Source organism: Arvicola amphibius, chromosome 7, assembly GCF_903992535.2.
Source record: "Arvicola amphibius chromosome 7, mArvAmp1.2, whole genome shotgun sequence".
Classification (NCBI taxonomy): Eukaryota; Metazoa; Chordata; class Mammalia; order Rodentia; family Cricetidae; genus Arvicola; species Arvicola amphibius.
Window position 1 is genome coordinate 15,836,810 of NC_052053.1, and position 26,321 is coordinate 15,863,130.

General features: G+C 44.2%; 1 protein-coding gene across 1 annotated transcript in view; it reads left to right on the forward strand.

Annotated features, from left to right (window-relative positions):
• Nucleotides 1-26,321, forward strand: part of Stk39 (serine/threonine kinase 39) — a 256,946-nt gene that overhangs the window by 131,308 nt on the left and 99,317 nt on the right. The window contains exons 11-12 of the mRNA XM_038337065.1: nucleotides 24,715-24,837; nucleotides 25,070-25,099. Coding sequence (XP_038192993.1) covers nucleotides 24,715-24,837; nucleotides 25,070-25,099 — 153 coding nt within the window. The remainder of the gene's footprint in view (nucleotides 1-24,714; nucleotides 24,838-25,069; nucleotides 25,100-26,321) is intronic.

The window sequence follows — 26,321 nt, forward strand, 5'->3', positions numbered from 1 at the left end:
AATAAAGCTTAAAAGTAGTCAATATAAATGGTAATATTTAGGGATGTCTTTTGTGACAATGCTGTTTTCTAACAAAGCAAACAGACAGTAAGCCCAGAGTTCTTGGTGATGTCTGGGGCAAGTCAGGAAGACATGTGTGACTGCAGCAATATTTTAAGCTGGGGGTTATTGTGCTTCAGAATCTGTGCTGCTCATTATGTACTAACTATGCCAGTGCAGCATAGAGAGCCAGGCTTCCGAGGGTCCAGTTTTGGTTCCTCTGCTCTGTCAAGGTTCAGCCATGGCTGAGTGACTGAACTTCATCAGTGCTCGTTACTCAGCTGAAAATGGTGTAGTAGGAACTGCACTTGAATGGAGAGTCTTGCTTGCTAAGTGAGATTCTAACACAGAGTTAGTGCCACATATATTGTATTTGCTAAGGATGTGTGATCCTGGGTGTCTTTAGGTAGGCCAAAGTAGTCTGCTACACAGAGTGGACCGGCAAATAGTGACTGTAGAAATGAGGTGCTCGCTGTATGGATTTAAATGTGCAGAAGTAATGTCTGTTGATGTTGAGGAAGATATAAGTATTTAGGAAAAATTTCAAGTCCTTGAAAGACCAAAGAAGTGCCTTCTGGCGAGAAGAGTAACCTTTCCTGCTCCCAAATGTTTTAACTTTTGGAACATTAGGAAAAGGTTCCTCTGTTTCTAGAATTATTGTGAAAGAACATTCCAGAGGAAAGTAATGTTAAGACATTTAAGACATCACTGCAGCCGTGTTCTTAACTTAGCAGTAATCACGTTTAACTGCAGCGATTATGAATGAGGCTCGTCGACTCCAGACAGCATGGGAGAAAGGGTGTGATTCCAATGGGTGATTTAAAATAACATGTAATCTGTAGTAGGTAGGGTTTTACTGGGGTTCATGAGAGACAGTTGTGAGAATGTTTAAAATTTTATTGTCTTGGAAATGTTCTGACTGCACAAATTTGCCGTACCTACACCAGATTCACCCACATTATCGCTGTTGGCACAAGAGCCAAATTCATGGCAAGTCGGTGACTCCAGGGCTGATTTATGCAGGGTAGAGGGAAAACCCACGTAGTTTCCACTGTGTGTGTCTAGGACTTAGTCACTACGAACCGTGTTAGAGTAGCTGTTCCTACCTGGTAGGAAAACAAGAAATGAGATCACGAGCAAAATTTCCAGCAGAGTGTAAGAGGTGTGGTTATCTTCATAAGCGTTATTGTTTTATGACTTAGTCTACCATGAGGCATGGGAAAGGCCAGCTATCTCCCCGTTTTGTGCTATAAAGTTCAGCAAAAATACATAGGCGTGAAATAGTATTCTGGAGACACTTTTTAAAAAACATTCATTTGTATGTACGTGTGTGTGCATGCATATGTGTGCATGAATGCCCTAGCACACATGTGGACATCAAGAAATGACTGATTTAAGGTTGAGTAGTGTGTTGGTGTGTTCAAACTTCCTTTATTTGCATGTTCCAGCTTATTTACAAAGGCTGGCAAAAAAAAAATAGCATTACTAACTATAATCAACCACAGTGTCTTCAGGACTGACATGTCCTCCTCAGGTAGGCTCTTGGTAAGTGAGATCCGGCATCTTTCCAGGAACCCCAGATCTCTCCAAACCCTTCAAACCATTTCCCTGTAGCAAATCCTGATATGAAAAGTTTTCAGATGCAAGACTGGAGGCTTTCACAAGCTCCGGTCACTGTGTCATGCAGTTTTCATGTGGGAATTCAAGTCAGAATAAAGTAAAATTGAGAGCATTTGAGAACGCAGCTTGAGGACAAAAACTGTAGTCATCTTCTGACTTAGAGTTTAATAACTACAAAGTTAACTAGCGGTTATTGTTAAAACACCAAGTATTATGTATGTAAGCATTACATTGATGATAAATAAATGGAAAACAACAGGGTGAGGATTTTTTTTTAATTTAAAGTGAGGTTTTAGGCAGTATTCACTATTCTCTATTGACCAAGGTTTCTGTCCTGCCTGGTTCCTGCAGTTGTTAAGTTCCAAAGAAATCACACAGAGGGCCACATTAATTATAAACTGATTGCCTAGTATCTTAGACTTCTTATTAACTCTTATAACTTATATTAGCCAATAATTCTTGTCTCTGTTAGCCACGTGGCTTGGCACCTTTTTTTTTTTTTTTTTTTTTTTTTTGTCAAGGCAGACACATCTTGCTTGCTCCGTGTCTGGCTTCCTCTCTGTTTGGGTGATAACTGCAGGCTGAGACTTTTCTCTCCCAGAATTCTTTTTTTTTCTCATTGCCCCGCCTCTGCTTTCTTCCTGGTCGCCCCACCTCTACTTCCTGCCTGGCTACTGGCCAGTCAGTGTTTATTTAAAATACAAGTGACAGGGTACAGACCATTGTCCCACAGCACTTCTCAGGTGACTTATTTATGATAGAAAAAACACAGATTCCTTGAGCTTTAGGTCCCAGAGCCAGTTCTCCGGGAGTGCCAGCTCATATTGCTGCTGCTGAATATGAGGTTGCAGGTCAGTGGGGACGCTGTGAGCTCTGTTAGGGTGTGTAGGACTGAGCTCCCTTCCCTTCTTACACAGGTGCAACTTGAGGCAAACACAGGAGTCTATGACGCAGCAAGTTCAACCTAGCAGCCCGACAGGTGGCCTGCTGGAAATTAATTTTCATGTTTGTTTGACCAAATATAAACAATGTGTTGTAAGATCTATCAATATCTAAAAGCTGATGCACACACAGTTTCTGCCTTGTTTTCCCCCTGCCGAATGTATGTTCGCACTCTTCCCACAACTTCCTCCTTTTCATTGCTGTGCCTATTGGAACTTTGACACTCAGTCATCGGTTGTGTTGTGCTTGAGTCTTCTCAGGTTTTTGTAGTTATAACCACTGCGTCAGTAGCTTTCTTTACCCACGAGCCATTGTGAAGTGCTACGTTATTCTGAAAGGCACGCGTTGAGATTGGAGATGTGTGGTAAAGGGCATGCCCAGTAGTCATTTAAGCAGGCATGACCAAACAGCCTTGGTAAGGAATTTATTGTATTAGAAGCATCATCTACAACATTCTTCGATGAGTATGTCAAACTGCAGCTCTAAGTCGTGCCCCAGGAAGAATGAATGATTCAGGTCTCCACCACTAGAGCCCTTCTATGGAAAGCTTACTTCTTTAGCCTGACTCTGTGCCTTCACAGACAGCCATCCCCCCCTCATCATGGCAGGCAAGTACACATACACACGCACATATGTAGCATGTGTAGCTTCTCCTGTGCTTACAGCTCCACGGTTCCCGCCATCTCCTGAGTGATGATGTATAGACAAGTTCGCCCACTCTGACCTTCAGTCTTACACCACCTGCAATCCTCATTTATTCATTTTCAGTGTTGTCTCATTGAGTCCAGGAGAGTGAGGGTGCTGAATTTATTGTTTTGGTAAAAAAATAATATTAATACATGCTTATTATAAAAAACTTAATTGAAGAAGTGTCTGATTATGTAGTCTTAGTCCAGAACCCTAGCACTGAAGTCTAACTAAGCTTTGTCCTATGATGAATGTATATATAAATGTGTGTATGTGTGTTTGAAAATCCAGATGGGTGCATACAATTTAACACATGCTGTTATGCTATTCTGAGTGTTGAGAACTTTTATTTTCTTTTATTAAAAAAACTTAGGTTTGTTCTGTGCCAATTGGCACGTTTCTATGAGCATTCTATTAATGTTTCTGTAATAGTTGCTTGTATGCATATTTTATAGTTGGTTTTCTTTTTTTAACCAATTTGCCCCGAGTGATGTTTGCGGGTTATAGTTTTCTCTGGGTAAGTCATCCTTTCATATTGGTGCCTTCCTCCTTTAGTATGGTAAAGTCATAGCAAGTCAGGCTCTGTAATTCAAGCTGTTATGTCATTGAATAGCACCACTCAGCCATCAAAAAGCATTTGGAAATCTTGGACATTCGGAAATGAGCCAGAAATATTAATGAGGTATATGTTCCAGGAGGAGGGACCTTTGCATATGTTCACAAGACTACATGTCACCGCTTCTTCCTCTGTCCTGTTGGGTGCTCACTATCCATTTTTCCCGTTCCACAGATTATTTTGGAACACATGTCCAGTTGAGACTATTATAAAAGCATTTTTCCTCTTGCCAGGGTACAAAGAGGGCAACGTTTTCTGATTCTTAGAGAATACTTTGCCTCGGAAAGTGCGTGTCTAACGCAAGGGCCTGCAGCTGTGGGCTATTTCGATGCTTACTTGACAACATTTTGGTGTGTTTATTTCTTCATTACACTTTATTTCAGAGAAGACTTGAAATAGCTTAACAAGATGCACTGCTCAGAATTTACTCGATGAGCAAAAGAAGGTAAAAGGGGCATAAGAATAGGAAAGTAGATAGAAACCCAAGAATGAGGATTGCGTGCACAGTGTGGCACAGGTGAAAAATCTAACTGCCACCTTCAGCAGTCCAAAACGGTTGAAGATGGATGGTTTGCCTGGTTAAAGCACAGTGTGAGACATTAAGAGTTGTTCAAGGTGGATCCTAGTTTGGCCCCGAGTTTGCATGATGGAAATGAGGCTGCATCCTTGTTCCGGTTGGAGCCCAAGCCTTCTACTTGGAAGAAACCCAGCTATTTTTTGACGAGGAAGCCAAAGAGAAAATTGACTTAGGGAAGAGAGTTTTAAGCAGTATAAATTTATGGTCTGGGACAGTCACAGCTGGAAGGCTCTGAAGCGACTGGCCTCCGTGGTGTTCTTGGATGAAGACAGGCCCTGTAGTCACGCTGCCTGGGAGGATGTTTTCCGGAGGGTACCTAGTCTGCTGATGCCTTTGTCCCCGAGTCTGTCGCTTCTCCAGTTCACAGATGGCTTGTGAAAAATGAGCATTGGCTCTTTCCTCAAAGTTGTGATAGGAATAAAAGAAGGCAATGTAAGGGAGAGAAAAACAAAACAAATTCAGAAAGAAATGCTATTTTATAACCACTAAATAAAAACAGACAGTCGCCAGTGTCGACAGGGTGTGGAGAAAGCGCAGTTGGCCTCATCTAGAGTGCTGAGGGGAAATAAGATGGCATGACTGGTTTGGAAAACTGTTTGACGCGTCTTCAACAGGTTAGCATACAGCCCAGACATCCTCCTGCTAGCTTAACTCACTGAAGAGAATGAACAGTGTGGCTCCCTAGAACCTGGTGTATGAATGATCGTAGCAGCACCATTCATCAAAGATCAAAGTGGCAACAACTCAACTGTCATCAGCTCAGGGATGGAGAGAGGTCCATACATCGTTTTGTTCGGTTTATACGCTATATCTGGAGTAAGCAAACCCATAGGGGCAGAAGTCAAGCAGAGGAGCGGTTGCCTTGTGGGACATCCAGCAGGTAGAGGGAGTATCTGCTGAGAGGCACACAGGTCTCTTTTGGGAGCAGTTCCAAATGTTCCATTATTGATGGTGATGATGGTTGGGCAGTTACGTGAATGTCTTCATATAACCACAGTTGTTGGCTTACACACTTGGAATTGTGTGATGCTAAAGGTAGACACATGCAGGGCAGAGTGCTTGAACTGTGCAGTGTCCACTGCGCAAACACTAAATACAAAGAGACAAGCCGAGGAACTGACCTACGACCCTAAGGCTGTCTTTACTAAGCTAGAGACCGACTTCCTGAAGTGTGAATGAGCCACCTTCCCTGCAAGAGAGTTGGCAGGGCCGACATGGCGCTGACTTTCCCTTCTGATATGTCCCGTGGTGTTTTGTCACTGGCCTTCAACTACACTTGGAAATGATTCTTGAAGTTTCCTAGTTTTAGATACAATATAAACCTTGAAATAGCAGTATTTTCAACTAGCTTTCATGAACTGGTTGAAAAGTCGATTGGTGGCCTTGTCTCTGCTTTTCAGAGACCCATTAGCCCATCTTGCCTTTTTCTTCCCCATCCTCCACTCCTTTTTTAACCTTTGCCCGTCTCTGCTGGAGACGGACCCTTGAATACAGTGTCCAGTGTGATGGGATCTCTCTCTCTCTCTCTCTCTCTCTCTCTCTCTCTCTCTCTCTCTCTCTCTCTCTCTCTCTCTCTCTCTCTCTCTCTCTCTCTTATTTACAATGGGAAATCTTGTATAACCTTTGAAATTATGTGGGCATAAAGTAAAATTTGGCTCCCTGTGGTTTTTAGTGTATTTCACTAGGGTGTTAAAAATGTTCTCTTTGGCCGACTCGTTGTCACATGGTAAAATAATGAAGCCCATTATCTAGTGAAGTTGACAGGGTTTATACAATTGAAATTATATTAGCTTGTTTTAGTTTGGAATAAGGAAACAGGTTATGGGGCTGGGGACCTATTTCAGTGAATGCTTGTCTCACGTGTATGAGAATCTGGGTTTCATCTGCTGCCCCGTAAGAAGAAACCAAGGAAGGGGGTATGTAGGACATAGATAGGAGACAGACGTTATCAGCATTCACAAACCCATATTGTTAATTTAAATGATATAAAATTCAGTGCCTGATAAGGCATTATAATTGAGTTATCCTATTATATTAGCAATTACGATGAGCTGAAAACTTTATAAAAAATTAGGGTTCAGTGCTCGCTCAGTGTTTTAGAGGGCCCTTCACTCCAGGAATGTCTGTCTTCGGTGTGCAGAAATCACCACCAAATAATAAGGGTTGTAAAAGCTAATAAGCTGGGTGACTCTTCAAGCTGACGACACTCCTTGTGCCTGATTTGGTGACTTCACTGTGTGGATCATCACGTATGCTCTGTTTATCTAATTCCCTGTGTTCTTCTGACCATTGCTGTGGACTCCCTCACCCCAGCACTCAGTTGGCCAACTCAGCAACAGGCATTTTATGTTATCTCATGCTTCTGCGGGTATAACTGAGCCCAGCCAGGCTCATCTGACCTAAGGTTTCTGCACTGGTGGGGCTCCTTGAGGCTGGCCCACTCAAACAACTGAGGGTTCATTCTTGGAAGGAGTGCAGTAATCACTCTTTAAATACTAGGAGGAGGATAAAGGGAAGGAGTAAGGAGAGAAAAACGTTGTCCAGGGACTGCAGCGAGCAGATGAAGGCAAACAGTGGCTGAGGATGTTAAAGGCAGATGATTAGGGACCCCGCAGCGGTCCCTTCGCAGCCCCTCCTTTCCTTGCAGCAGACACTTTGATTATTAGTAAAGTATGCACAATAGATCTAAAATGTCAAAGATGTTTGGGTACTTATAATATGTAGTATCTTAATTAAATATATTTGACAAAATATTATAGTTGTGTAATTGAGTGATGTCTTTGTATTGTTTTATGTGGTAAGTTCAGATGTGTGGGTTATAATTAATGAAATCTAGAAGATTGACTAGTAGGATTGCATCTTACAGATCATATCCACTAAGCCCACTTGCACAGTTTTTATAGGTACTAAAACATTCTAAGTGCAAACCACATAGTCCTGAATAAATATTTAATTCTGTTCTTCCCTTTAGTTCCTTCATAGACTGACTCAGTCAGCTGTTCTAAAAAAAGGATTCTGGGCTGTACTGGTATTAATTCAAACATTTGGTGTCTACTACTGTGGAATCAGTTACCTGAATCTGGGCTCGAACATCTAGAGTTTGCCAGTGTTCCATGTGTCGGGCACTCGGGGAGGATGTCCCAGATCTGTAGACCCCTCAGGAGGACTGTGCAGTAAAAAAGAGGCAGAGATTCCTAGCATTTGGTGAAACGCTGAAACGTCTGCAGGAGTAGTGGGGAAAGCCGTGTGCACGCTCAGATTCTGCAGCTGGGTAGTGGGATGGATGGGAATTGGGTAACACCAGTTATCACAGATACAGAGAGCTGGGGCAGCTTCTCGGGAGCAGCTCTGAGTGTCTTACCTTGTCTGAAGAGCGTTACAGTGCTGATCAAGTGGACTGTTTGGTGGGTCTTGTTCGCTTTACCTGACTGGTGTTCGGAATGCAAGAAGAATAGGATGAGGACCCATGGTAGCATGAATTCTCCGGGGGTCATAGAGTAATAAGCCAGGAGCTTGTTCTGTTCTCTTCCCTTTAGTCTTTAGGGTACAGTTATACACGTTACTAGGATTTTCCCCCATATGCTCATTGATTCAGCAGTTTTTAAGAGTATAATTGAGAATATGATTATGAAAATAATATCCCATGAAGGTTTATCTTTAACCCACACATTATATCATTAATACTTTAAATCTCATTATGGCGTACGTGGAATGCTGCATCTTCCTTCCTGTGTGGAGAAATTGAAGAAAATTCTGGCCTGATGTCGTCATATTCACAAAGTTGATCTGCAATATCCCCAAATAATCATATTAGGCTGCCCGTTTCTAAGGATGTAGTTAAGTTTGCGTCTCACAGTGATTCATTCGCTGAGAGGGTTTGAAGATGAGGACTCAGATTTTGTTTTATCCAGAGAAGAAGGCAGTAGAAATCAGCATTTTTAAAGTGAGGCTGAGCTTTACAACGGAACTAAAAACTTCAGACATTAAATCTTATTCACTTGTAAAACAACTGGATGCGGTAGGAATTGTGTCTTTGAGATAAATGGTGTAAAACACTGCCAGCTAATTCCACTTGGAGCCTTGGGGCAGATCTGTCTGGAGAAGTCTCCCGTGCTAGTGACCATTATTCTCAGCTGTCACCTTAGAGAAGGATTCTGATTTCACCCTTGTTTTACTGCCTAAGGTTTCTATAGTATGAATCAACTTTGTGTTCAAAACATTGAACAGCATCATTTAATACAACAGGTTCTTAACCTGTAGGGTGCGACCCCCTCTGGGGGTTGAACAACCCTTTAACAGAGATCGTCTGAGACCTCTGGCAAACACAGGTACTTACATTACAATACATAACAATAGCAAAATTATAGTTATGAAGTAACAATGAGAATAATTTTGTGGTTGGGGGCGTCACCACAACACAAGGAACTTTATTGAAAGGTGGCAGCCTTAGGAAGGTTGAGAACTATTGATTAAATACATCCAATATGCATAAATAAAAGTAACTTGTACTTGATTTGAAATATAAAATATATGAACCTGAGTACTTTGCCTCATGTTTAGTTATAGAGGAGATAATGTGATTGATATTTAAAAATACAAAAACTGCACAAGTATTAAAGTTTTTGCCTCATTCGCTTTCCTTAGGAAAGTAACTCCTGTTCTTTAAGACCTTTCGTCCTTTATCCCAAGAAGTTGATTTTCATATTTTATTTTGAACATAATTAACACATCCTTATCCTTACTGTGCCAGTGAATTTGTAGATGATTAAGGGCTTCTGAAATGTTGCCAGCATAGATTTGAACCTGCCTGCAGAGGAGGGTTGTACCCAAAGATTAGCCGAAGGCAATGTGATCTAAGTTCAGATGGAATGGTGGTTGGCATGTCAGGAAGCGGGAGGGGCTGCAGAGCGTGGTCCATGCAGACTTCATGGAGGTTGTGGGACTTTCATTGTCCTGTGGGAGATAGACAGAGTCTTCCTCCTCCAGAAGACAAACATGTGTCTCGGGTGGATAGACCTGGGAAGGGGATGCAGATATCATGTTATTGTGTGTCTGAAGCAGCGTGAATATAGATAACTGCAGGGTGGCGGGGTGGTTAGGAAATGGAGCAGTGTCCACATGAAAAGGATGGAGAATGTAGGGTCTTCCTGTTTCTTGCAAATTAAGGGCACTGTGATGGGAATTTAAGCAAGTTAAGTAGCTGGGACCACTGTGCATCAAACATAGCAGATGTGTAGGCCATGCCCAGATTCTCAGCTTGAGAGGATCCTCTGTTTTCTATGTGACTGGGTCCTGTCTTGCTTTTCATCTTTTTCTATAGCTTGTCTGTGAAACTTTTATTGGGATTGTGCAGACCGAATATAAAATAATGATTTCCACATGTTTTCAGTTTACTATTGATTGGCAAGTACTGTAAAAATTGTAGATCCTTAGGAAAGCAGTGGGCCTACCAGGAAGATAGATTTACTTTATGCTGAGTCTTCCTTTTACTACACATAACTGTGGATCCTGGGACTTTTTCCTCCTCTGCTGTGTTTTATTTTTATTAATCCCATGAAAATATATAACTCTAATTTGTTATGTTCTTTTCAAATCAGTAGCTGGTCAGATCCTGTCTTTGTTAGGAAGATTCGTGAATTAGAATCTATGGCTCACTAGAACCTTTTACAAGGAAATCTGTATTATTTATTCTGCTGCTCTAGGGGTCTCTTTTTAGTAAGAAATAAATTAATATAAATAGTATTGGATTGAAGCACAGTTGAATGTTGCCCCAGAAATGGAAGTCTGGGAGATTTTTACAGTGGGACCTGCATCCTTCTCTTGTTTATTTTTGGGAATTAATTTTCCAGGCAATGCAAGAGACAGGAATCTGATCCTTGCGGAAGAAGTATGTCGTGTTAGCAATAGAAAAACAATGAAGACCTTTTTGTTAAAAACATGGCATCCAGTGCAGACAGGTCTTGCTTGAGTGGATATAGTGTCTCCCTTCTTAGGAGAGATCTTAAGATACGGTACAGATTAAAGGTATATGCCATTTGCCCATGTTGGCACACACTGGTTTAAGTAAATAAACGGAAGGAAAAAATACATTTCTACACAGTGGGGGAAAATTCTAACCTAGACCGATATGATATTCTGCTAAGGAGTTATTGATGATTTTCCCGGTGGAAGGATGATAGGGTGATGCTCTAAGCCTCTCCAACAGAGGTGCGCGTTAACACATTCACACGTAAGATGCTGTAGTACTTTGGGCCTGTGCTAAAAGAACTGAGGTATTATATGTGCATTAACAGATGAATACATAAAGGAAAATGTGTATAAACACAATGGAGTTTTACTTAGCCATGAGGAAGAATCAAAGTATGTTCATTTCCAGGAAAACAGATGGAAATAAAGGCCATTGTATTAGGACAAATAAGTCAGACGCAGAAAGGCAAAATACCTCCTCTCCCTCTCGTGAAGTCTATATTTTACACACACATGCCACGAAAGCAGCAGGGGATGAATAAGGTGGAAACAGGAAAGGGTAGAGCAGTGTGAAGACGTGAGAGGTGCCCGTCGGAACAGTGAATGCACACTAGTAAAACAGTCGTGTGCCAGAAAGAGCTGAAGCTTACAGATAAAATCAGAGTCTCAGAATATTAGTAGGTGGAAATATGTGGCACTTTACCATATTTTCGCGGTCTGTGCATTTATGTGTGTGCTGTTTAAAGTTTGTGTGGAAGCCAAGTGGATGTTGTGCCATTAAGCACTGGGTGTGGAAGGCCCGGTCCTGTTGCAGTGGCGTGCTTAAAAGACGCCCGCCACTTTGCCAGCCTGGTGGGTATAGCATTTGTGCTTCTTTGATCCAGTGGTGAAGGGAGGTGCCCACCCCCGACTGAGCAAATGCCCTGTTTAGGGGAGAGTAATACTGTCATCCAGGAACACGGAGCCTGCTCAGAGGCTTAAGCTTCGAGTTAGAAATGGAAACACAGAGATTCCTCATCTCCTGGCAGTTTTGTAACTTAAGTGGATGAATGGGGGATGAGAGCTTGGGTGGAATGGCCAGTGTGGCGACTGGGAGAGAGTAGAATTTAAACAGCAGGCGTGCTTTTGCAGGTAGACATCATGGTGCTGTCACTGCTGTTTCTCGCCAGTTCAGACTCGTGCTGGGAACACACCACTCCCATTTGTGAAGCCGTGGTCTTTCCATCAGTGCTGGGCATCATTCTGAGTGGGTGTGTGCCTTCTAACCAACCCCACACCTGATATTTCTGCCCTCTTCAGACAACAGGTGGGCGGAATGAGTTGGTTACGAAGGGAAGTGACCTCGCTGAAGCAATATGGACTTGTTTGCTTCTTTGAATTATCCTCGGTACGAGAGGATGCTACTGCATCCGCTCAGAGGCAGATGGGCCCATCTGTTTCCACCTTCGGCTCTGCTGTTGCTCGTATTTAGAGCTACGCCCTTCCTCCCAGGATCTTCAAGTGCTTAGAAAAGGGCCCGCAGTTATCTTGACGCCAATTGCTACTCTGCTCCAGCAGGTGGAATCAGTTAGGCCTTTCCACTTCCCTGTCCTCTAGTCTCTGCTAGTCGTTCCCTGACACTGAGATGGCCTGTGATGGCAGGGGACTGTGGTTTGTAAGGACGGTAGTGGGCCTTCGAGTCTCAGTGTTCTGGAGGTTGGTTCAGAACTATCTTGTGTCTTGCATTTTGCTAGGATTTTTATTTGTTCCTTTGGCGACACTTTCCTGTGCCTGTGATACAGCAGTGGTGTGTGTTGGCCTGTCACAGAGCTGGGCTTTCTGTCCCCACAGCCTGTTGGTGATGTTGGGTCTGTGGATCTTGGCTATGAAGAGTGATGAGGGTTTGGGGAACCAATAAGGACTTTTAAGTTATTTCAAGACAGGGTTTCTCTGTAGCTTTGGAGCCTGGAACTAGCTCTTGTAGACCAGGCTAATTGTTTCCATGAATGATGAATGTCATAATCGCGATATAAACCCTGGAAGACCAGGCCACACAAGATGACAGTCTCACAGTAAGGGTCAGGAAGTGTGTGGTGTGCACAGAGAAAAGGCAACAATCTAGACTGTTTTGGGAGTCACTTGTACTACTCACAGAGATCCACCTGCCTCTGCCTCCCTAGTGCTGGGATTAAAGGCGTGCACCACCACCACCCGGCCCAATAGGGACTTTTTAAACTTGCTTGCTCCCTATATCCCTTTGGGAAATTTATGATGGTTTGTTACAGGGCTTGGGCATTTCTCTTTGGGGGAAATGTTGGAAAAAGATGTAGAGAAGTTTGTTTATAAAACGCAGTTTGAGCTGATTTTTCTTTGAAAAGCAGACAAATACAGTTCGATCAGCAAATATATATTTAGATGCCACAAAATACAGGCAACTGAAGTCCCCCAGAGCCTGCTCCTTCCCAGATCCAAATTTTCTTAGATTCCAGAATATGTTCCCAGTTTCTTTGTAATTCTGTAGCAAGTGCTAGCTGAAAAAAACAAACCAAATCAAAGCAAACTAAACCCAGAATCTTATTTGGTAGAATAATGTGGAAACCCACAAATTTAGCCAATTGACAGTGAGAAATTGTAGGGCAGAAGTGAATAAACACGAACTTGTGTCATTAAGTACATTTCTTTTTATTTCATAAACTTTATTATACAAAAGAACTAGAGATAGATAAAAACAATGGAAAATTTTTTTCTTACCAAATAAATTACAGTTTCTATGTGGTAAAGTGTCTTTTGGTGATAGTTTCACGCAGTGGAGCGAGTCATTTGCGATGCCTGGGAATTTTCACTATCAAAACCACGGAGTAGAAATCTGCTGATAAAGATGGTGGGGATCCTGTGTTGTCACGCTGTTAGCCACAGATGCCAGCGAAGCTAGGCTGATGCTCTCATTCTGACTCCTGTCATGACGTCGGGCTGTTAGAAACCTCGCTCCTGTCATTTTAGTGCTTGCGAGTTGCATTGCGCTTCTCGCCCTGGTAAAGCCCGTCGTTTACTCTCTTTTACGCAGACACTACTGTGGTGTTTGAAGTGCCGATTTCTCTTTCTAGAAGCTTGATAATTTCAATTTTTAAATCCTTAGTTTCTGACTTGAGTGTGCACACCTGATAGGTAAAGAAGGTCTAGCGAGTGTTTCTCCTCCACGCTTGATTCCCCTCTAGTGAAGCATTTTTGGGCTTCTCCGCACAGCTCTGGTTTCTGATTGAGGACTGGAGAGGGCCTTCCTGTGTGAGGGATACACTGTGCTGGTCAGCATGCAGGCTTCTTACTACTGAGGCCACTATCCTGGACATTACCTTTGAAGTGCAAAGCTGATGTTTGGGACGAGAGATACTGTTGAATTCTTTTTCACAGTTAGTAGAGAACTAGGGAGGGAGAGAAAAATGTTACCAGCTAGGCTCCATGAAGCCCAAAACATAGTGGAAAGGAAGCACCCCTTCCAACACAGCAGAACTCCTCACACCCTGTAAATGCCTTTAGAAATATGCAGACTTACCTAGAAATTTATACGTCTACCTCCACCAATTTCTTCTGCACATTGATGGATGATCTGTCCTCTGTTATATTAAATATATATATATATATATATATGTATATATATATATATATATATATATATCATGATGGTCAGCTTAATGCTTGTAATTGGCTACACACTGTTCTGTCGTATGGATGCCATATTGATTTTATAGTCAGAGAGTAAGCATGCGTCCGTGTGAGCCTCGTACCCAGATAAACAGTGGGAAACGTGCTTCTAAGGGGTACAGGCGGCAACTGCTTTCCCTCTTGTTTCACGGGAAGGGGCTGTGCCTGTGTACCTCTCTGTGGGGGTGATAAGGCTCGATTTGGGGCTTCCTGATGAATGCTGACTGTCTGTGTACTATTTCCTAGTGCTATCACAGACCCGGAATATAAAATGATTAAAACCTGAACCACCCCCAGAGCAGTGCTTAGTGATTTTCATGGAGACACACTTTGGAATCCATGGACATACGTTATTATTAAATGTATTTGCAACTTGCACTGAGGATCTGTCAGTAAGATGCTTGCCTCCCATGTACAAGGTCTGTGGTTCAATCCCTAGGATCACATAAATTGTGCAGCACAGCCCACTCTGAAGTATGGGCAAGAGGACTAGGGGCTCAAGGCTGTCTTTGACTACATAGAAAATATGAAGCTATATAGTTTGGGTAAATGTATATATTCAGAGTCAGGTTTCTTGGTAGAAATATAGCTTTCTGCTTTTGGATTTAGTTTTCATTTTACCAAATTAGTACATTGGGATATCTTTCCAAAGCGTGTTTCATTAATCAAAGCTTTTTTTTTGAGACAGGGTTTCTCTGTATCTGTATAGTCCTGGACCAAACTGGCCTTGAACTTGAACTCAGAGATTTGCCTGCTTCTGCCTTCCCCTCCAGAGTGGGATTTAAGCCATGTGCCACCACCTACCAGCATCAAAGCTCATTTTTTTTCTTCTTGATGAAAGGTTGACCATAGTAGCAGGGCTGATTGTTGTCTTAGGTTGAATATGGAGCTGTTTGAAGCACTAACTAGCCCCTAATCTTGGGAGGTGTCTTCTCGTTGTACTAATCTAGTCTCCAGTCTTGCTGTTGCCTTAGTTACTGCTCATGCTGTTGTTTTCTCTGTTTGTTTTTTTATATCTCTATATAGAATATTATAAATAAAATTTAAATATTTTTCTTCACTTCCTTTTTCTTTTTTGCATTTTATTTATTTTAAAACTTTATTAAATGTATTTAATTTTATTTATTTAATTTATTAATTTAGATTTTTAAAAAATACCAATCCAAGTTCCCACTCCCTTCCCGCCTCCCATTCCCTCCACACACCCTCCCACCCCACTCCCACCCAATCCTCAGAAAGGGTAAGGCACATTGCTTTGGGGAAGGTCCAAGGCCCTCCGTACTATATCTAGGCTGAAGAAGATATCCATCCAAAGAGAATAGGATCTCCAAAGCCAGTACAAGCAGTAGGGATAAATCCTGGTGCCACTGCCAGTGACCCCTCAGTCTGCCCCAGCCATGTAACTGTCAACCACATCCAGAGGGACTAGTTTGGTCCTATGCTTGTTCCTTCCTAGTCCAGCTGGAGTTGGTGAGCTCCCATTAGCTCAGGTAGACTGTTTCAGGTTTCTTTTTCTTTTTTTTTTTTTTTTTTTTTTTTTTGGTTTTTTGAGACAGGGTTTCCCTGTAGTTTCTAGAGCCTGTCCTGGAACTAGCTCTTGTAGACCAGGCTGGCCTCGAACTCAGAGATCCGCCTGCCTCTGCCTCCGCCTCCTGAGTGCTGGGATTAAAGGCATGCGCCACCACCGCCCGGCTTCAGGTTTCTTTTTAAGTTCTGCTTGGAGATGTTACCATTTTTCCTTAACAGAGAGCGAGAGGATGCGGGTGCTGAGCTTCTGCTGGTTAACGTGCCTTTGTTTGTAAATACCGGTAACAAGGCTGCAAGATAGAGCCAGCAGTCAGTTGGACAGTCGAGCTTCAGCCAGAGAGACAGAACCCGTAGGAGACCGAGGAATAGATTTGTTGTATGGAGTGAACTGTGGGGCTGACGAGCCCCGCCTGGAGTCCACAGAGCTGGCTGTCGGAAAGGGCCGGCTGGCACTCCGAAGCATGTGAGAAGCCGTTAGGAGGTAACTTCTTCAGAGGCGTCCTGGCTCAGTTTGGAAGGCTTTTCACGGACTGGATCAGGCCCAGCCAGTGTATCAAGGATACTTTCCCTTGTTTTGATTGTGGATTTTAATCACATGGACTAAAGGCCTTCACAAGCTTTTGAGTGAGTGACTGTGGAACATAGCAGAGCCAGGTTGACACAAGAGAGTGAAGACTGACCGCCTTCTTGCTTCTCAGTTTTCTCTTAGAATGCTTCTCATTCCAGTCCTTAGTTATTCTGCCCTCTGGGAGCTCCAGCGAGCGAGCAGGCTAGTCCTCCTCGGTCCCCATCTCTCCTTCCACAGTTAAGTTTCCTCATAACTTGCTGCAGAACCCAGGCAGCTTCTGCTCTCCTCCAGAGCCAAACATTATTTTCTCCTTTTCCTTCCGTTTTATGAGAAGGCTGTCTTCTTGATTTGTGTTGCTTGTCTTACTGGGGCGGAGTGTTCCCGTTGTTCTTTATTAGCTGAAGTTAACGTGTATCAGCTTGGCACCCATTCCAGCTTAAAGCTTTAGTTCGCAAAGACAATGGTTGCAAAATTGGATGCTGCTTTGGTGGCTGGTAGCTGCTGTCATTGTTCTTTGTCGCCTTTGCGTGGAGAAATGCCATGCTGCAGGATTGATGGGATTAAAACAGAGTAAGAAGTCTAATTGCCTTTCTGTGTTGGGCTGCTTCTTCGAAAGAATTTCCTACATTCTCTTTGAAGACACCACCCTTTCATGTTGGATTTCCAGCATTACAGAAGTCTTTTGTCACTATCTGAAGAGCAGCATTTATCAGTCCCCCCCCCCCCAGGAGAAAATGCTGAAGGATTATGAGGAACCTCTGCACGGCGTCCTTCAGTGTGTGGGACTACTCACTGTTAACTTCACAGTGTCCTCCGTTTTTGCCCAACCTTTTCTAATCACCTATAGGAAACCCTCATGTGCTCATCTCTGCTGCCCTTTAGGCTCCAGAGAAAGGGCTGCCAAGTTTTCTCGGGGCAATATGCGCAGTGGTTTAAGAGATGTTAATAGGAATCACTGAGGATAAGGCCAAGGTTTAGCAGTAGCAGCTTATCTGATTAATAGCAGTTTTTTCTTCTCAGGGTTTTAACGTGCAGTAACATAGTCAGATGGAAATAATTCGCAAGTGTGAATTAAAATGGGATTTCATGGGCCCAGCGTGTCTACAGCTGGAAAATGCTACCTGAGAGCCAAGTGTGGTCAGATCTGCTGTCGGCATAGTGAGGGTTATCAAATACACTTACTGATCTGTAGAGAGTCACAGTGCTCAGACAGGACAATGAAATCAACCGAGTTCCTTCATCAATCCTTACCTGATTCTTCATTTCTTTGTGGCACGTCACCATAAACTTGAGGGCCTTAGACAGCAACAATTCTTCTTGAAGGTCTCCTGTTTTCCCAGGGTCAGGAGTTAGGGTAAGCCTTGGCTGGCTGCCATCTGCCTTCAGACAGCTGCAGTTACATGGGGCTTCCTCTGGACTGTTTGGTAGCCGGGAGGCCACAGAGCACACAGGATTCTCCCGTGACACCTGGGAACTGTGACAACAAGTATTCCAGTGACCACAGTGAAGCTGTGTGTATGAAGTTATTCGTTACATATCCGCGTCTACGTCACCTTTTTTGACTGACCTGGGAGCCATGCTACTCAGGCCTGCTTTGCTCTGTCAGCTCTGCAAAGGTGCTGAGCTCCAGTTAAGTTACCCAGGGTTCTCTTGAACCCACTTCATAGCCCTAATTGGCCTTACAGTAGCCATCTTCCCGACAGCCCCCTGCATAGCTGAGATTGCACTTCTGGTTTGGACTCCATCTTTGACAGCAAAGCGACGTAATTCTAAGAGAGCATATTCGGCTGCTGAAAGAAGTCACTAGAGGTTTCGTGGGGGGTGAAACAATCTGCCCTCCATGTCTCTTCTGACCATGACAGCTTACCTCTCTCTGAGGCATATAAAGTAAAACCTGTATTTGTAAAACCCAGACCCTCCAAAAGCCTTATCTTACCATAATAATATCAGGCTCAACCGCAAATAAAAGCTTCATCTTCAGAACTTGGTCTGAGTACAGAGGAGGCTCTTTGGAATCAGTTCCATGGCTGTACCTCCTTGAGTTACGATGTGAAGGCCTCTAAGCCGCAGAGACGTGCATTTGCTCCCCATGTGCTACAGATGCCCTATGGCAGCAGGCATCCTGTGAGGTTGTCCAAAAGTGGCATTGAAGAAGCCCACAGATATTTGACAGCTTTGGAATCTCCCAGGTTCCTGATGTCCGTGTTGCTGCTGTTTTTAAGTTACTCAATTTTGGGTGGTTGTCAGGTATCTGCCGTGCCTGAGCAGGTAATGTACTGATTACTTCCTACTGCTGTGATCATTAAGCCCCTCATATGTCTTCCCTGCCCCCACTAAAATGTTTTCTTTTTTTTGTTCATTGTCTGTGAACTCCAAATTATCTGCTGGGCTATATAACAGGGGCTATGAACTCATAAACTGAATTTGTCCTGCTAATATAATGTATTTTTAACTGTTCTTAGGATACATTCTTAAGTAAAGTAGAATTACATCACTTCCTCCTTTACCCTTTCTCCCCCTAGTCTCTATCCCCGAACCCTTCCATCCCCTCCTCCACACTGAAATTGATGCCCCCTTATTCTTTGATTATTATTGTTACACTTTATGGATGGATATAGATACGAAATGTATAAATACAGTCTGCTGCATCTGTTTTTTGTGTATTTGGTTTCGCTGCTGATCACTTTCTATTGGATAATCAAGAAGGGGGTCATGCCCAGAGGGATTCATTCTCCCTCTTCCTGCAGTCATTATTTGGCTACAATTCTCTGTAGTTCTTTATCTGGGTCCCCACAAAAACCTTCCCCTTCTGTGTAAGCGTGTCTGTGGATAGAGCCAGTGTTCTGGTCTGGCTTGTGCAGCCATTTCTCGGAGAGACTGTTTCCCAGCAGACTCCAGTATTCTGCTCTGACGATCTCGCTTCTCCCTGTGTGATGTTCCCTGAGCTGCAGGTGCAGAAACTGTGATGCTCACGCATCCTTTGGGGCTGGGCTCCCCAGTTCCACCGAGCACCGCACTGTGTCCAGTTGTGGGTCTCTGTGATGGTCTCCATTTGCCGTACAGAAAGGCTTCTTTGATGAGGGGAGACAGCTGGTGACAGCTGCATTAACCTCTGGCTACAGTGATGAGATTTAGAATGTAGTAAGGAAGAGTGCTGGTCTGTGGAGTGGGGAATGGAACACTGGGCGAGTTCTCAAGCTGGGAAGGAAGGGAAAGGTCATATACAGAAGGAGAAGGACAAAATACCAGCAAGGCTGTTTGATAAAACCCGAAGGAATCAGGTTACTCTATATTTACCCAAAATTACACGTGGTACAAATAAGTACATGTGTATATGCGAGTATCTTAAGGAAATTTTACCACTTGGGATGACCATGCCTTCCACCTGACCCGTAGATTAACAAAAACAGTATGAGGCATGAGAAATTTCCTTTGTATGGCTGGTCAGGGTAGTACAAGTGACTCCCAAAACAGTCTAGATTGTTGCCTTTTCTCTGTGCACACCACACACTTCCTGACCCTTACTGTGAGACTGTCATCTTGTGTGGCCTGGTCTTCCAGGGTTTATATCGCGATTATGACATTCATCATTCATGGAAACAATTAGCTTAACTCCTCTTCTTTGGACTGTGACTTAATGAAAGATACTGGCCCTTACTCCTATTTGACCTAGAGCTTGATAGAAAGATAAATTCAGTGAAACTGGGTTGATTGGATAAATAAAAAAAAGTGATTTGTAATAAAGCCAAGGCAAATTCTTCCCTGAGGCAGTATACAGTTTGATTGGTGAACCATTGGGAACAATAAAGAGCAGAATGATGTAAATGTAGGCAGAATTACAAATGGGAGGACCAAAAAGCGGCTTCGATTAAACATCATTGGAGAACATGGGAAGACCGGTGCATGTCATGTATATGTAAAGTAGCAGAGTCAAGAAAGTGTGCAGTCCGTACACACCCAGACTATGGAGGGATATAGTGGAGAATGAATCCGGAAAATACAATCTCAGGTCAGAATATGTAGAGACTTGAAGGTTAAAATGTCTGGACTCATCCTATAGGTCAGGTTGAGAAAGTAAATGTATGCTCCTTGACACAATATGAAGACCACAGCAAGTGAGAAATCAGAGGCCTGGCGCGGAGTTAGTTTTGTGTTCAGTAGGGAAGGCAGATGCAGAGTTGAAGGGGACAGTGGCAGTGCATTGATAGTTGAGGCGTTGAACAATACAATGCAATATTTGATAGACTTGACTGTGAGGGAAGAGTAATTGTATTAATAATACCATCTTTCAGGTCTTGGGTATTTAATTGTGAGGCAAGGATTGTGCTGGAAGCTTAGGTGGTCGTGCCCTTTGACCCCTACGATGGGCATGGTTAGTGCTGCGGTGAGGGAAATTAGCACGGGACAGTGAGAACGCGTCAGAGGAGTCTGGGAGTAGAGGGCGAAACTAAGATGTTCATATTCAGCCGTGACCCTGGAAGTCAACACTCAGACAGGCTATCTGCTCTAACGCTCTTCTTCAGCGTGGGAGGGGAAGCTGTGGGGAAGGCTGTGGACTCACAGTCACGCTCTTCTGTGACAATGTCCAGTGGGGAGGGGCAGCCATGTTTATGGTAAAAACGGGCACCAGAGGATAAATGGTGGAGTGCAGACACCCAAGCGTAGGACTGAGAGAGTTTGAGGTTAAAAAAAAAAAATGGGTGCGATCGTGCCTGCAAGGTGGCTGCGAGTTGGATGTCCAGGCTGACCCAGTGTGTCTTCTCAGTGATGTGCTAAGTCGATGGACCATCCCCAGAACAGGGGAGTGAGCCGTGAGGAGGTGCTAACATTGAAAGTCAGCTTCAGGCCCTGTGTGATGGCAGACGGGAGAGGGCAGAGCTGGAGGGCCCCAGGAGCCCAGGCAGTACATGCAGGACAGAGATGCTGGGAGACAGTGTTCAGACAGGGCTGATTCCAGGGTCTGAGCTTACTGCCAGGACCCTATCAAGTCTCATTTTGTTTGTTAGTTCTTGGTAACTTAGAAGGGTTTTTGTTTGCTTGGCAGTGCCTCAAATATGTTAAAAACAGCAGTTCATTAGAAACGGCTTTAATTCTTCTTGTTAGTAGAATGATTAAAAATAGAAGTGTGCCTTGTGCTGCTTTCTGCTGTTGCGGGGAGCTTGGGTGGACTGAGGTGGCTCGTCCTCTGTGGCCCTGGTGCGGGGCAGAGTCAGGCACAGGGTATGTCTGCAGGGGAAGAGAAGCTGAGTGTGGGTTTCTGGGTAATGGGAAAGATTATTCAGGAGGTTCCAAGACCAGAGTCTGGAGACTTCTGTGGCAGTGCAGGGTGTTGAAGGTGGTCGGTAAGTGGCTGGGCGTGTCAACTGGACATGCCTTCTTCTGCTCACTTGTGTGCTGGAGACGTGCACACCCGTTCCTGTTATCAAATGCCTTGCATAAGACGTCCCCATTGGCTCCCTTGTAGATTCCTTGTGATTCCTGATCTGGAATCAGGTAGGCTGTGCAAACTCATACGTGTAGAGGCTGCTGCTCAGATGCCGCCGGAACCGCTAGCCATTTGTCCTGCCATGCTGCCCTCTTCTTCCCACGGCTGCTGTGCTCCAGATTTGCCATGGACCCTGCCCAGTGGCCACTAGAACTGACCCACAGGCGCCACTGCTCTTCTGTCTCCCCGACCCCAGTGGGATACGGGAGCTTTGGTTCCGCTCTGTAGTGGATTGTGGTCAGTGTAAGGGAGAAGGAAATCAAAGCCTCCCCACCCCCACGCCTGTCGTCTTTACTTTCCAAAGGCTTTCCATGCTCTTAACTCAGGAGGACACTTGTAAAACTATGTGAGACTTAGGTACCTTGACTCGGTGAGGTTGTCCCTTTGTCCTTAATAAACTCCCTGCAAGGATGCAACTGTACAATTGATTTTTGTTCTCTTTACTAGATGTCACTGTCCCATAAACACAACCTGAAACCTGGGTTTCAAATTTTTTCTGCAGTTTTATTCCTAGGAGGGAGCTGGGGACCACTGTGCAGACAAACTTGGGGTTTTATTACTGTTAAATCTGCATTTTACCCTTATAAAATTTGGAATGTCCTTTGTCCTGATGAAGTTAATGCATATGCTTACGAGTTTGCTCAACAGTTGGTCGAAGGCCCGTCCTGTCCTGTCTTTTAGTGTCTGGGGCAATAATCCGAGGCATTTTGTTTTATATCCTCCCTTTCAGCAAATAAGACTTAGACAGAAGCAGCTGGGGCTCTGCAGTAAAGCATGCTGGAGGAGGTGGGTGTCTCAGCCTTTGCACTTAGATTCTGCTTGCAGAACGGAAAGTGACCCATCTCATCAAGGCAGCGGCAGGGGAATAAGGCATGGTCTGTGTTTCAGAGCATGAATCCGTGCAGTTTCCAGGAGGAAAGAGGCTCCTTTTGTGTAATTTATCAAAGAATTCTAAATTTATCATTGATCCCTGGTTTCTACAGTTTTTCATACAGGCGGAGTTTTTTGTTTTTTTTGTTTTTTTGTCCATGATTTCGTTTGTTTTCTCATGTCTTAGTTGGGAATCTGTTTTGTAATTGTTACAGCTCTAAATGTTTTCTTTTAAATGTAGTCATTAGCAAATGCCCCTCATCATGATTAGTGTTGCCAAGAAAATTAATTGTATTGTATACGTCAGTGGAAAATTATTTCCTCTTCCCTTCCCCATTTCTTAGTAGTTTGGAAACGAGCAATCTGTTGTAAAAATCCTTAAGTGCATTTCAGCATTTATTTCTATAGTGCTTTGCCAGCATCTATAAGAACTATTAAAATCACTAACATAATAGGGTTTTTTTTTGTAGCAATTCACATCCAAGTGGGGGAAAGCATCTCTGCTGAGCATGGAGGTGGCGCACTGAGTATCTCAAAGGTGATAAAGATGACTACGTCTTTTACAAGTTAACTAAAATTATGAGTAACCTTTTAGTTCCTCTGTATTTCCTCTGTTAGAGCTCAAATCTTTCAGAGCAGGCAGGCAGAGTTACTTTCACAGATTAGACGTGGTAATCTCAAATCCAGGTCATCTCTGGAATATATGTCGCTTATGTCTTCATGTTTATGTGAGGCATAAGTCGATAAAGCTTTCAGTGGTTCCTTTTGGGTTTAACGATGTGTCTGTGATATGGCTAAGTAGTTTCTGTTGTGGAAAAATAGTCTTCATTATATCATAAGTGTGGGCACGTGTTATGTGTACATGTATGCGTGGAAGCTAGAAAATGGGGACCATTTCTTAAATGACACCCCTCCCCCCCTTTTTTAAAGGCAGGATCTCCTTCTGCCCTCGAGCAACCCAAATAGGCTGGGCTGGCTTGCCAGTGAGCTCCAGGGATTGAATTTAGGTCTTTGTAATCGCTAGGCAAGAGCTCGTCCCATTTAGCTGTCTCCCCAACCCCAAATCACAGCCTTTCAAAGTCTTCATGGGGCATTTCCTAGACAGCTTCTTTCTGATTTCGGTGACATCGGGAGAATGGGCGGCTCTGAGGCTTTCTTCCTCCCTGTGACTTTTGTCCTGACAGGTGTTTGTTCTTGGGTCGCTTTCTGGGCCTTCATCTCCGCTTTTGTAAAAACGAAGGGGTTGGACACATGGTCTCTGAGGTCCATTTCCACTTGAAGTTCCTCGGAATGTGCGGATCGCCTGCTGTTGTGTTCCCGCCGCGTTCATCTGTTACACTGCTTTGCTAAATTACATCTCGAATTACTGTAGCCAGCAGCTCTTTCCTCATTGTCCTTTCCCTTTGAAAGCGTTTCCTGACCAACCATAGTACATTTGGAAAGCAGGCCCTAGGGACTGTATCATACCCTGACACCCCGCACCCCCAGTGGCAACAAGGGAGGAAGCCTGGTTAAGACCTAAGCCATGGCCAGGCTGAGGATGAAGATGCTGAGTTTTACCAGTTTCGATGTGGAAAGCAGTGTGTGAGGGTTGGTCTGAGGTAGGTTGAACAGAACCGTGGGAACAGAAGGATGATGTCAGGATCTGGAAAAGAGCAAGGTGGCAATATATGGGAATGTGCTCTGTGGTTTTGGGTTTTCGATTGCTCATCCTCTGGCCTAGTGTGGCTCACCAGGCACCCAGGCTTCTCTGCCTTGGCTCGGCAGTGAGGTGGTGCTTGGGTGCATTTCCTTAGGCAGTTTTGAAACTTGGCTCGTGATTATGTGTGTGTGGTAACTAATAAAGTTTCCAAGCATTAGTGAAAATTGTAGTCCATATTTAATGGTTCATGTGTGTGCTGTTCTTCAGAATGTTTCCTTCTGTCTGTGATACGAATGTGTTTCAAGAGCACAGTATTTCTGGAAGGCTGTTGAGCGTGGGAGTCTGCAGGACGAATGGTCTTCTGTTACCTTCCAGTTACCCGTGGATTGATAACCACTCAGGTTAACTTTCCGCGTCTCAGGCAGGCTGTATATCCCAGGTAGCAGCCCCAGCGAGTGTTGTGTGCAGTCAGCCAGGTGGCTTTGCTTTGTTCCAGGTAAGGCGAGTCCCTGGGTCGAGCGGTCACCTCCATAAGACTGAGGATGGCGACTGGGAGTGGAGCGACGACGAGATGGACGAGAGGAGCGAGGAGGGGAAGGCCGCTGCCTCCCAGGAGAAGGTAAATGGCCGCGGCCCCCCCCCCCCCCCGGGCAGTCTGCGCATTGCGCTGCCGCGGCCCCCCCCCCCCCGGGCAGTCTGCGCATTGCGCTGCCGCGGCCCCCCCCCCCCCGGGCAGTCTGCGCATTGCGCTGCCGCGGCCCCCCCCCCCCCCCCCCCCCCCCCCGGGCAGTCTGCGCATTGCGCTGCCGTCGTGCGCCACGTGTGCTAATGGACATGTAATTGTTTTGCAGTCACGAAGAGTGAAGGAAGAAAACCCAGAGGTGAGGAACGACGATTATGTATGTACGCATGCTCGGGGATGTATTTGCATATTTGCCTATTCACGCCTTCACTCCCTGTTGTGGCATCCGGGTCTGATCCATTGGGGTGACAGTTCTCAGAACCTCATGGAGTAGGAGAGAAAGGGGAGGCACATAGGTTTCATTGGTCCTGATTCTGTCTGACTCACCTTGGTCTGTTCAGAAGGTGACAAATCCATCTACTCTCTGAGCCTCTGCTCTCCCCAGTGGTGTGGGATGATCATGCTGCTCATGAGGTTGCTAAGAGGCTTACAAGAATCACCTGGAAAGCACCCAGTGGAATCCTTGGCCCTCACAGGAAGATAACTGTTTTTAGCTTGTAGTGTTACACTATTAGAGAGTACTGAAGCATATAGGTACAGTTTACTTCGTATTTTAATTCATGAAGAAAGAAAGCAGACAGTGAGTGATCTACACTCCAGTTTGAATGGCTCTTGACCTTTAAGATATCTGGATGACTTGGTAAGCAAGAAACACCTTTAACGACTTCTCTGAGAACTGGTTATCTTTTTACTAAGATCATATTTTACTTCCTCCATTTGATTAATTATCATAATGCCCTATGGTGACTATAGCATGCTAATACTCATAGAGCAGATTTGAGAAAATTTATCTAGTCCCCAGTGCTAAACAGACTTAGTAAGTAGTTAATATGTACCTTGTTCAACCCCATTGCAAAACATGAAAACTTGGGCCTAGAAATGATACCCATCCAAACGTCTATTTTTAAGTAGCAGCCATTTCCTTTGGGCTAAGTGGCGTACATCTTACACTGGGTTTGAAGCATAGTAGCAGTAGCTAGGTGTGCTTTTAGCGAACCTGTAGCAGAGCCACAAACCACTGTCCCCCTGGCCTTTCTGACCACTCTGACCCTTCATCTCATCATGGTGAAAGGCTCCTGCTGGGATTTGTCTGCCCACCAGCGTTGGCTCTCCTTCAGACCCTGCCTTCTCTCCTGCCTGTTCTGGGAACTACACTCTCTTCATGCTTCCAACGCAAACATTACTCAAGGATGTTGTTCTCCGCCATAGGAACAGTGGCGGACCACCTAGTGGGATGTACTGGGTAGCATGTTCTATTGGGATTTTAGAATAATATTAGCCTGGTATGATGAGCTCTACCCTCTCTTGCCTAGTTCCCCATTGTGACGAGAGAAAGGCACAAAGCTCAGGTTTTTCATTTG